Here is a 13247-nt window from a genome sequence, read left to right as displayed (position 1 = left end):
TATATATGATATATATATTATATATCATAATTTTGTATATCATAAATTATATGCCATAAATTTTATATATATATATATATATATATATATATATGTATGTGTGTGTGTGTGTGTGTGTATATCTCAGAGGTTACAGGGGCATCTACTTTTATCCCCCCAAATGCTAAGAGCTCCCATGGTAATGTTAAAACAATATTCTCTGGCATATTATAAAAATCAATAAAGAGGAACATTGTATTCTGCTTTGACTGTTTTAAAAACTAAAATCATTGTATCATCTTTATCAAAAACCTAGAAAATGTAAATCAGAACAAAAACCACCTATTACCCATAGGTAACCTTTCTTTCTCTCTTTTTCTCTTCTTTCTTTCTTTCTTTCTTTCTTTCTTTCTTTCTTTCTTTCAAGTTTATTTGTTTATTTTGAGAGAGAACATGATTGGCGAGGGGCAGAGAGAGAGGGAGAGTGAGAATCCCAAACAGACTCCACACTGTCAGCACAGTTCCCAAGATAGGGCTTGAACTCACAAACCATGAGATCATGACCTGAGCTGAAATCAAGAGTCAGACACTTAACCAACTGAGCCACCCAGGCATCCCCCCGACCCCACATAGGTAACCTTTCTTAATTGTGAGTATAGTTATCTCCTTCTTATAAGTTTATCATTGTTGCAGATGCTAATCTTGTGTTGAAATGTTATCCATGATTAGCACGTATCATAATATGATTATTTTGTGTGACATTAACCTTTAAAACATGTTATTTTAATAGCTACACATTTTTTATTAAATGAATATTCAGCTTTTAATTGAACTAGCTGACAATTATTGACTTTTGAGTCTCTCCAGTTGTTTCCAACAATAGATAACAGTTATTTTTTCTTTTGTGTGCATAAATAAAAATTCTTATTTATGTCTGCCTTGTAACTATTGCCTGCCTTGTAAAATATAACTCCAGGGTGAATTCCTGGAAGAGATACTCCTAGGGTGAAGGGCTTGAACCCTTCCAAAGATGGACACACATATTTCCAATTCCTTTTCAGTTTAAACTATCACCAGCAACTTATAAGAGAAGTATTTTCACCGAATCCTTTCTGGTATTGGCTATTCTTTTGTATTTAATCTGATCACATTTTGCAGGCGATATCTTTTATTGTGCTGGTAAACTTCTCCATTTTAGAGGTCAGAAAAGTAGAATGCATTTTCAAATGATATTTTCCACTTGGATTTCTTTTTCTCTGAGGAGGCTGGTCTTTTTATTCTTTTAATCTTAGTGTTTTTCTTTTCTATTTAATATGCTCTTCTCAGTCATATTTATTTTGAATAATTACCCTTGTTTTGCCTTTTAATTTTGTGTATTATGTTTGGATACTAAGTTTTTTTAATTCTTTGTATGCATAAGTCTTTCTCATAGTCATTTCTCGAATGCTTTTTGCTTAGAAAACTCTTCGCCATTGAAATTTCATTTGTTTCAATATTTCACTTTTAAATTCATTTAGAATCTATGTTCATGGCGTTCCAAAATAATTATTTCCAAAACTTCTAACCAGTTGTGTCAACATTATTTATTATTTTTCTGTTTCCTGCACTGATCTGTCATGCTTCCCTATTGATGTATTACTACAACAACTTTCAATACAAGTTCAATTACCTCTTTCTCTCTCTTTCTTCCCCTCCCCCACACACATACACACACATCCCACCACAGCCACTACCAGCAGTAACCCCTAAGCCACACAGTATCCTTTCTTACCTCTTGAAGTAATGTAAGTGGTATTTTTTAAAATAAAGGGGTCATATAGTTATCAAAAATTTTATATGTGCATCCAAATTTAAGCATTTTATATTATTTTTGCTATCACTAAAAGATACATTTCTTTTTGTCTTGGGCTAAAGACAACAATTACCACCCTGACAGTACATAGACATGCGCACACACACACACACACACACGTACACACACACGTACACACACGTACACACACACAATTTGAGAAATTAAAGGTCAGCTATGGATTACAGGATCTGAGTGTGGTGGGGTACTTTGAATGCATTTTGCTGCTGAATAAGTCATTTTTGAAACTAAGTTAGTCTTTCTTTGTTGAAATTTGCATACTATGTGTTTGCAACATGCATAGTTTCTCCCCACATTTCTTCTTAATGTTTCTTTTTTTTTTACCATGTGACACTTTCATTGTCAACACGCCAAGTATCAACATCTTTGACACAATGAAAGAAGTACAAATGTTTCTGATGTAGTAACAGCAATATGTATATATGCAACCCTGTTACCAAATGGCAGGTGTATTCCTGAAAAACTTCAAATTCTATAAAATTATGAGAAAAAAATATAGATATGGGAAAGACGGCTAGAGTAACATTACTCAAAATATATTCAATAATGTAATAATATGAGTAAACTCAATAAAATATGGGCAGACACTTAATTCCCCATCAGCATTATACCACGATCAGAGTCCGAGAGTTTCACATTCTTAATCATAGAGGTTAATATATACTCTTTCCTGATAGAGACTCTTGATGGTACTCACTTGGTTTACTAGCAGATGATCTTTTAGTTTCCACTCTTGCACAATTCCGAATCAATTAGCAGCCAGAGTGACCTTTAAAAACAGAAATTGGATCAAGTCACTCCCCAGCTCAAAGCCCTTCAGTGACTTATTATGCTTAGAATGCTTTCCAAAATTCATACCCCACACTGTGGGCTGCAGAGTCACCTCCTCCATTCTCTCCTTTACTCACTATACTCCAGTCAAGCTGGCCTCTTCCACACACTAAAATGTTCCTCCTGCCTCACCGTCTTCTCACTTTCAGATCCTTTTAACGTAATGGTTTTCTCTGCACTGTTCACATTTTATCTAGCTAGCATTTTATCATCTTTCATGTCACAGAGAGGCCACCCTTGACCACCCTACCTCATGCAACTCTCCATCTCTTCTTCCCCTGTGCCATGCTTCTCCATAGCCTCTCACCATTTATTTCCATTATAACCTTAACAAAATTGTAATTATTCAGTTTGCACCTTTGCTTTTTTAAATTTCTGTGGATCCTCTTCCACGGATCATAAGCTCTATGAGTACAAAGATTTTGGCTTTCATTCACGATGGTATTGCCAATGTTTGACATATGGATGTCTTCTATACAGTAAATAAGAAAAGTTCTAAATCTAAGAGGTCCACAGAGTTTATAAAGACCCATAAAAAACGCCATATAACCCTTCTTTAGGAGGAAGGGAAGAAAAATCCTCAAGGCTATGATACTTCACAGGAGTTTTTAAAACTTGGCAGGAGTTACCAGACGCTCAAGGGAAGGAAAGGTATTCCTGTTGTAAAGAACAGTATGAGAAAATGCCTAGAGCTTTAGTAGCCAAGTAGTTTGTCAATGTGAAATACGGATTTCCAAGAGCAGTCTTGGGAAATACATACAAGAAGGCATTTAGAAACCAGATCATGAGAGTCCAATATTCCGTAATAAGTTAGTATGTTTTCCTGTGAATGATTATCAGTCATTTATGAGTTATAAGTAAGAGAGTGACTTGATCAGATTTACATTTTAGCATGATTAGGTCTCTGACATTGTGGAGGCTAGAGAGGATGCGAGAATAACATCAGTGAGATGATTTGGAAGGATATTGGTGTAGCCAATAATAATGAGGAGATAAAGTCAGTCAGCATTACACACAGGAAATGCTATACTGCAGTTGAAATATGGCCAGTAAGATTTAAGAAATGATCCTTAATATGATTTAATGTTAGTCACTTTACATTTAAATAGTCACATGTGACTACTGGCTACCATACTGGACAGCATGTGTCTAGAACTTTAGAGAGGTATGGCCTGGGAACATGGATTTTAGAACATACTGAAAACATAACAGCATACTTTAAAAACATATATGGGTTTTATGGAACATTTTGAATAATGAGTAACAGATGAAAATTGCTAATGAGAGTGACAAATGGAGAAAAGAGCCCTGGGCAGAACCCTGGTATTAACAACATTTAGGCTTTAGATGGAAGGAAAACAAGCTGGGGGACTACGGAGAGAGATCACGTGTAGGCAGAAGGTAGAACATTACAGAAGAGCATCAGAGAACTCAAGGGGAGGCACATCTTATTTAGAAAGGCTGCTGGAAAGCCAAGTATCATGTGGCCTGAAAAGCATCAAAATGAATCTGGCAATTAGCAGGACATGATTGACTTTAAGGAAAATATTTATTCCATGATGGCAATAAGTACTATCTTAGGGAGAGTAAATGAGTAAATGAGAGATAAGGTTAAACTTTATAAAATAAAGAAAATCAGAGATGAGAGAGAGATAATTGCCAAAGATAATTAGAATTTTAAAATAACTATGTGAAAGGGGCGCCTCTTGGTTCAGTCTGTCAAGCATCCTTGATTTCGGCTCAGGTCATGATCCCAGGGTTGTCCGATCGAGTCCTGTATTAGACTCCACGCTGAGTGTGGAGCCTGTCTGGGATTCCCTCTCTCTCTCCCTCTGCTCCTCTCCCCCACTTGTGCTCTCTCTCTCTCTCTCTCTCTCTCTCTCAAATAAATAAAATGAAAAAAAATAACAAATAAATACAGAGAAAACATTTACACCTACTTTAAAAAATACCTTTCTGAAAATTAGGTACCTGTATATATCTGAGTTCAGTATGCAGAGAAAAGTTTAAGGTTTGAAAGAAGGAAGGGGCTGATGTAAGGTTTTAGAGAAGTGGCAATGACTGAAAACTCCTCAGGCAGCGGGATTTGCAGCCTGAGCAAAGAGAGAGAGAGAGCATCCTTTCCTCTGAAATTGGAGGGAAAAACAGGAATATATCAATGCACATTCTAACTCTCAGGGTGGAAATTCAAACTCTGACAGCTATATATACTTTCTTAAACATGTTTTCTAAATCCCATGAGATAAAAATCAAGATAAATAACTTTCTTTTTTTTTGCCCTGCAAATGCATTCTCCTAGGTACTGTTTTGTTTTGTTTTGTTTTCTTTTGTTTTTAAATAGGAATATTTAGGGTTTAGTTTTAAGTTTGGTACTTGTTAAATCATAAGGGGCTTCCATTTTAAACATAAGCATAATCCCAACTTCCTCCTTTAAAATCTTAAGATGTTGTAATATTTAGTTAGTAAAGTGTTTTTCTTTTCATAAAGTAATATAGCATGAACTTCTTGAAATTCACAGAAATATCCTTAAAACCTTTCAGAAGAATTTGGTAGTCAGTGTGCTTTTACAACATCAAAACAAGAGTCACTTGGGTTTTGGTCAGGCTAAGTCACAAAACATTTCAGTGAATTATGTGGCACTTTTGGTACAAGACTTACAGCTACTGAAATGTTCACGTGGTATCTTGCCTGAAGACAGTAGGAACAGGTCTGGAATTCAAAGTGGTACCAAAGATTAGAGCATTTGGTGTTTATGTGGAGTGTGTATTATATCAAAGATTATAGAGATAATGTACTATACCAATAGCCAAAAATAAAAATCTGAATTGGATCAAATGTCAGTAAATTATCTGAGAAAATGTTATTTCATACCAGAGTCCAGAAAAAGTACAAAAGCAACTTAAATATATGTAGTAGTACCCTAACAAAAAATGGGAGTCAGATTTCTCATGGTGTGATGAAGTCAACCTGTAAACATGAATGCTTTGACAGTAACCTAGGGAATAAAACACTACATATATATATATATATATATATATATATATATATATATGCACATTTATGTGTATATATGCATATATACATATATAATATATATAATTTAAAAATATAATTTATATATATATGTGGAACTTTTCTTTTAACTTTAATGATTTCTGCTCAAGAGTGGAGATTTCTGTATTCTGCATATTTTCTTTCCCTTGTGTTGTTTGGAAGCGCACTGTTGTTTCCACCCAGCAACTAAGTCCATCCTCTAGGGAATATGCTTTCTGATCCATGTAAATATTGGAACTTTTCTTTTTCTGTATATCATTATGTTGCTTGGGTAATTGTGGTTCTCATATCTAGTGACATTTTTTTTTAATTTCTCTTGGGATTGATGACAATCTACCTTTTTGATGGTTTTAATTCCCAACGCATTTACAGAAAATAAAATTTCAGTTAATTAAAAATTCACATTGCAGAATTTGAGGGTTTTTTCCCCATCACTTCCCATCTCTCTTCTGAGTCTTTGAAACATAACAATGAAACATTCATTTCACTTCTGGAATGTGTGTTCTACAGGGGGCATTGAAATCAAAGAATCTGTTCAGTTCTGTGATTTCATGGGGGAAAACATCTTCTCCTTTCCAGAAAGTTCGTTCTGAAAGTTCAAGACCAGGAACAGGCATTGATTCACACGCTTTAGGTCAGGATCTTTGCTGTACTGAGCCTCCTGTTCTTTTACAGATTTTCTATCCAGTAGCAATTCCATAGTAGCTGATAAATGTGTCAATTCAGGAACTCCATCAGCCTTATCAGCACCTTACACTCACTGTTACATCCGTCTATCACAGTTTCCAAAAGTTAAACTTGATTTTTGTCCTTTTATTAGTATCCCTGCAACTCAAATAATCCAAGACTTGTCTAAAGTCTACGTAACAAAAAGTTACATAATCTTCCTCTCTTCTAAAGTCTTAACCAGAATTGTTTTATGTGTGTGTGTTTTGCAATTCATTGTAAATCATTAAATTTCATTTATTGAATGTATTTAAAATTTTAATATATTTAAGTTCCATCTGTCTTTCTCAATGTGAGGTCTTATATTTGTTTCAAATCCAAGAAACTAAAAGACGACAATACTGTTAATAGATCTTTTTCAGCGCTGACACTGATTCTTCTCACTCATTCCTTTGATAGTGTTGTTTGCCCCCCTTTATGGATGGAGAAACAGGTAACCAAATGTAATGTCTCATACCTAGTTCACATTTTGAACACAGTGTTCATTCACTAGAATATGTCTTCCTTTCAGGGCAGTATCATGTCTTAACCCGTCCTTATGGAGTTTACATTTATGGCAATTATCTGGATTAAATGAAATAGATTTTAATAAATCTAATTTCTCATTATCTGTTCTCCTCTCCCCCAATTTCTCCAGTACCTTCTCTGTTGTTCACCAGTCTCTTCATTGTCACTGACATCCTGAGCTTTGGGAGGTAGTTATGCTCACCACCAAACCACCAACACACCCCATCCTGTGCTTTAAAAGCGAGAAGTCAAATGCTATTTGCTATCTAATTCTTTTTGGTAATGTTTATTTATTTATTTTGAGAGATACAAAGAAAGAGGCAGAGAGAGAGAATCCCAAACAAGCTCTATGCTGTCAGCACAGAGCCTGATGCAGGGTTCGATTGCACAAACCTTGAGATGACCTGAGTCCAAATCAAGAGTCATTCGCTGTTAAGCCACCCAGGCCCCTCCACTATCTAATTATTTGATATCATCACTAATAAAATAGAGTACATGCAATAAAATAAAATAAAAATATTCCATTCTCTAGGGTGATTTTTAATCTTGACTGAGTAACAATTCAGACAAAGTTCTGCAAAGTGTGTGTGTGTGTGTGTGTGTGTGTGTGTGTGTATTTTCATATCTTCTTTTAACCTGTACTTTCGGTAAGTTACTTTGAAACATTAGTCTTAAGCAAAACAACTATTGGTGGCAAAGCTTGAATTCAGTTCTAAACAGGAATGTTTATGTATTTTTCCAAGAGTCTGGAGTAAGAACAAAGTGAGCAAATAAACAAAGTGAGCATTGAAATGGAATATTAGTGCCACTTATTATCATTATGAAGCATTTATGTTGTAGTCCTGGTAAAATTACAATGTGAAAACCATTGACATTGATTCCACACACTCTTACTGATGCTAACATGGATTGGGAGGGAAGTGCTGGCATTTGGGATCAGAAAGTTATAATTAGATATGTAGGATTGATTGTAGTTTTATTTATGCTAGAAAATTAAATTGTCCTTGTTATCCCATAATATAAATTTATAAATTCTATCCCATGATTCTAGTGAGTTAAAACATCTCCAAATACTGGAGGACCTCCAAATACCAAGCTTGAAGCTTGATTATAATTTGCACACCTAAAAGTAATAGAGTTGAAAATTTTCCTCTGAAAAATTAACATTACCATTTAAAGAACTCACAATACCCCCTGTCTGAAATTGCAGAAATGAGTGTATATTATGCTGTATAGTTGGTCATTATACATTTAAAACACCAAGGCTAATAAAATGTGAAATATTTGAGAAAAATATTCTGGCTTATGAGATTCTTACATTTGCTTCATCTATGAAAGGGCCTTAATAAGATACTAAACCTAATGTCAGAAAGGAACAAATTAGGAAATAAAAGTTGTGTGTATTATATGCTGAACCTCAATATTTGAGAAATTGTGATTAATAATCTGAAACATCAAAAAGTGAAACTTAACTACTTGATAACGGAAATTCCTATTAAATTGAGGTAGCATGCAAATGATGCATAATTTCCCAAATTGAAAACATTCCATTAAATGTAATCACATTTGCTCATTCAATACATGTTTAATCTACCTTTAAAGTATTATTCAAATCAGGTTAATTTACTCATAAAATGATTAGGTCTAAAAAGATCAATTAAGATGACTATGCATGTTCAGGTACCCAGAATCCCCCATTAATTTTAATTTAATAGTAAATGTATGTAAATAAACATGTAGGTTGAATATAAATGACATAGAATAATAAAATAGTTCAGATCATAAATATGAAATCAGGAGCTAATAGCAATAAAAATTTTTTAAAAACATAATAGATTTTTCTGCAAGTTTGTATCAGTAGGATAATACTAAATCAATATAATTGCTAGTGACTTCGTTCTTGTTAATCTATCTTAAGATGATCTTTTATTTATTTAAAATAATTCCTTCATCTTCAACTGTACCTTTACTATAACTTCCAAATAATACATTATATAATGAAAATATTTCTGTCTTGTGGTTTATTGTTTCATGATATCAAGGTAATAGAATTAAGAAAATAGCATTTTCATAATAAACTTTCTCTACATGAACATTTCTAAATTCTTCGTTTGGGAAATTGCTTAGACTCACCTTGATCATTAATGTCATCAATACACATTCATTCCCCTCTAGTGAATTCACTTACAAAGGGCATAAACAGTTATAGTCATCAGGCTCAGTATGATATTTCATTGATATTGATATCATCAATTCATATTAACTTTGATGTCAGTACTTAATGACATTAAGAATAGATACATTACAAATGAAAAGCATTTTACTAAGATAGTGATATTTCATAATTTCAGTAGCCTCTATATGTTTAGCAAAATCGATAGTGAATGATACATTTGAATATTCCTGGTTCCTTTTTAGGACCTCAAAGATACAACCTTTAAGTTTCAGGGTTCTCTGTTAAAAACTGTATATATTTACGATAAATTTTGTAAATAATTTCCAAAAATTACAGGTACCTCCTCATGACAGATGCCACTTTTAAAGTAACTTTTCCAATTTTTTATTCCTTTTAGACTAGGACTTTGTAACTTGCATTTCTAGATAACTGAATAATTATTAAGCCTATTTCCATTGTTTAAGGAGAAAAAAATTGATGACAGAATGATGGTATAATTGTTGTTATTGGCATTATAGTTAGTTGTTAAGTGTGACACATACTGGTTAAAAAGGGTATTAGCACTAATCCTTGTGTTTTTTGGGGTTCTGTTTGCACTTTCAGAGACAAGGAAATAGCATGGCATGAAACATGGCTCAGTTCTATTACAAAAGAAATGTGAATGCCCCCTACAGAGATCGCATCCCTCTAAGGATAGTCCGAGCGGAATCCGAACTCTCACCATCAGAAAAAGCCTACTTAAATGCTGTGGAAAAGGGAGATTATGCAAGTGTCAAGAAATCCCTGGAGGAAGCCGAAATTTATTTTAAAATCAATATTAATTGCATTGATCCTCTTGGAAGAACTGCTCTCCTCATTGCAATTGAAAATGAGAACTTGGAGCTCATCGAACTACTTTTAAGCTTTAATGTCTATGTTGGAGATGCTCTATTACACGCTATTAGGAAAGAAGTTGTTGGAGCTGTTGAGCTGTTACTGAATCACAAAAAGCCCAGTGGAGAAAAACAGGTATGTGCAAAAGCACCATTTTTAATATATTTTACTTGCAGAAGGTTTCTGTGGATGTTAAAATTCTCCCCAGATTTTAAGAATTACAAGAGTTGAAGTCAGAACTATTGTGATAGACAATTACTGGTAGATACACACTTACTACCCACCAACAGTTACCAGCACCTGCACCCCCTGCTTGGCAAATCAGACCTGGAGTGAGAACAAAAGCAAAACAAAATGGCCTGTGTTGGCTTCCCTTACACTGGAAACATTTCTATGTAATGCTCAGCCTAGAATGCTGTTGGGGCTCACTCTGTGTGTGTGGCTATTTTTCCTCTTTCATTTTTCAACATTCTACAGCAACCGGCTGAATTCTTTTTGCTCTTTTCCTGTTTAATTTGTTTGCCTATTCTGGGACTCTGCATCTTACTGCAAAAGTGAATTCTATCACTTAATTTTGATACTGTTCATTAGCAAACTCTAGTGGATTCTTTTAAATTGAGGCAAATTAAAAAAAAAAGGATTGTTAGAAAATAACTAAACTCTGACTATAGGCTTAACTGTATTAAATTTACCAATGCCAAAGTGTAGCTATATCTTAGTGTCATCAGTAGAAAATAAACTAAAAAGGCACACAATTCTACATACAATTTGTGGGGTGTTTTTTTCCCCTATCTTCCCATTTTTTTGTTGTTTGGGTTTTGTTTTTTTTTGTTGTTGTTGTTGTTGTTTTTTTATTTTTGGGACAGAGAGAGACAGAGCATGAACGGGGGAGGGGCAGAGAGAGAGGGAGACACAGAATCAGAAACAGGCTCCAGGCTCCGAGCCATCAGCCCAGAGCCTGACGCGGGGCTTGAACTCACGGACCGCGAGATCGTGACCTGGCTGAAGTCGGACGCTTAACCGACTGTGCCACCCAGGCGCCCCTGTTTGTTTGTTTTAACAGCTAAGGAAGTGAAGAAATCATGGACAGAAACAAGAAATCTGCTTTTTCTCTGTCTAGATTCTTCCCTTTGTCACTGCCCTGTATCTGAATTGTCTGTTTGATCCTTTTTCCTCTCACACTGAACTCTTCACTTTCCTGCATCAAGTCTAATAAACTAATTGCAAAGACATTGCACAAACTGTAGTGACTCAAAATGTGTCTTTTAAAGTAAAATCTTAAAACGTGTGTTATTACACTCTAGCGATTTCTGCCGTATTGGATAATGCACAAGCTCTGCCAATGATAGACTGTTAGGAGATGTTACATTCTTTTAAAGCAAGTTCTGCTGTGGCTACTGTTATTTCTGCTCTCCTGGAGGACTTTTATCAGGATGCTCGCCATTATTTGCAGAAAACTTCATGGCTGGAAAAAGGTCTCGCTGTGTTCTATGGTCCGTTTTTATGCATGCCCACCACTTCCCCTCGGCTGAACCTAAGCTTCATAAAGCCACACTCCACAAGGACAATACTTCTCGGCTTGTTGGGTTACTGGCTTTTTGTTGTCTGTTTCATATCCAATTGTTTGTGTGTTCCCTTTCCATCATACTGCTAACATTTTACTGGTAGAAAATTCACTTGTTTCGTCTCTCCTTTCGTCTGTCCTTTCACCTGGACAGAAGTGGGCAGGTAATGGTAACACCTAAAGATATATGTTATATCCCAGGTTTTTACCACTAAGAGAGTGCAGGACACAACTAGGAGTGAGTAGAAGTCTGTTTTCATCTGTGTAAGTTCAGATGCTACTTCTTCAGTCACCCTGTGATTTTGAAATTCCTTCTGCAATCATAGCCTATCGTTTCTAATAACAATGGCCTTATATTGTACACCCTCTTGTTTTTGGTCTATATAGGCGACCATAAGAGAGGTGTCACGACGGTGGTCTGGATCGTTTTTTTTTTTTAATGGTTTAACTTTTTTTTTTTTTTGGATCGTTGTAAATTGCAACAAATCTATTGAACAAAATTGTCCTTAAATGCATTCTTTACATTTATTACTAAATCACCTTAGTGCTGTTTTTTAGAGAACACTGGCCATACATTTCAGTGTCTCTTTAGCAAATGACATTTGTTCTGGCCAGAGTAATTTGGTGTCTGGAGAAGATATCTGCTATTATGAGAGTGTTTGTTGGAAGATGTTCAACTTCTGAGCTAAACTAGTCTCACAAGTAGGTCCTGGCTCCTTCCAGGCACTTGATCTGAACCCTGATTATTAACAAAAGGCAGTAAAGGTTTGCAGTGTGCCAGGAGTCAGAAATATCCCAGGCCATGTGTTTCTGGAAGATTTCTCTTGTATCTGTTTGCTGGCCAAGAATTTTCCTTTTCTATTTGTGCATTCTAGAATTCCTCCTGGGTGAAGGCACTGAGAATAAACAAAAAAATTGTATCTTTTTGTTTGAACTTTGTAATTTTGAAAGAGCAAATCCAACCTACCCCTAGAGTTCCTGGTACATTGTACAATGAAAGTGAGGTTGTGAGAACATAAAATGTATACAATGTAGCACGCAAAAGATGTTGTCCAGGCTGGGGGTTGGGGATAGTAAATCCCTTTAGAGCTTGGCTGTTTATCTGTGATTTACTTAGATACTACATCTCTTAGGTACAGCCAACATCTTTTGGAATAACAGCCTCCATAAATCAGTGTGTTGTATGCAGCAAATATGTTCTTGACAGGAATCCTTTCTCTTATAAATTGTAATTGCTTAGATGATTCTTATGATTGTTGTAAGCCATTTTGTGTATCATTATAATCTGTCTAATTTCTAGTCTCATGGTTATCCCCCCGAAGACTCTGGAACATATTGCCATTAATTCTGTTGAGGTCACTAAAGCCAAATGTTAATACTATTGAAAACAATAGTATCCAACTAGGCAAAAAAAGATAAATTTGTCCTAAAATGGGTCAAGAAAGAGGATATAATATAAAAATTATACAAATGTGATTATTAGAACACTTACTTAAGAACTTAAAATGTGACAGATGTGGATTAGGAAATATATTCTTCTTTTGTAAGTTTTTCACAGATTAATTTCTTTCTCTGGAACAAGATGCAGTGTGTGATGGCGTCCTGAAGTCATAGGGGCCATGAGATTTTTAGATTAGTTTGTGTACATTCACCAGGGAACAATT

At 34.9% G+C, this 13247-nt stretch overlaps 1 protein-coding gene across 4 annotated transcripts in view; it reads left to right on the top strand.

The window, feature by feature from the left end:
• The window catches only part of TRPC4 (transient receptor potential cation channel subfamily C member 4), a 201077-nt gene that overhangs the window by 47093 nt on the left and 140737 nt on the right, over positions 1–13247 (top strand). For all 4 annotated transcript variants that reach the window (XM_011284874.4, XM_019825579.3, XM_019825540.3 and 1 more), the window contains one exon: positions 9750–10154. In XM_011284874.4, the coding sequence (XP_011283176.1) occupies positions 9777–10154 (378 nt within the window). In that variant the 5' untranslated portion in view covers positions 9750–9776. The remainder of the gene's footprint in view (positions 1–9749; positions 10155–13247) is intronic.

The sequence above is a fragment of the Felis catus genome, chromosome A1 (assembly GCF_018350175.1).
Source record: "Felis catus isolate Fca126 chromosome A1, F.catus_Fca126_mat1.0, whole genome shotgun sequence".
Taxonomy (NCBI): Eukaryota; Metazoa; Chordata; class Mammalia; order Carnivora; family Felidae; genus Felis; species Felis catus.
The sequence above is the reverse complement of the archived record's forward strand: the minus strand, read 5'-3'. Positions and strand labels throughout refer to the sequence as shown.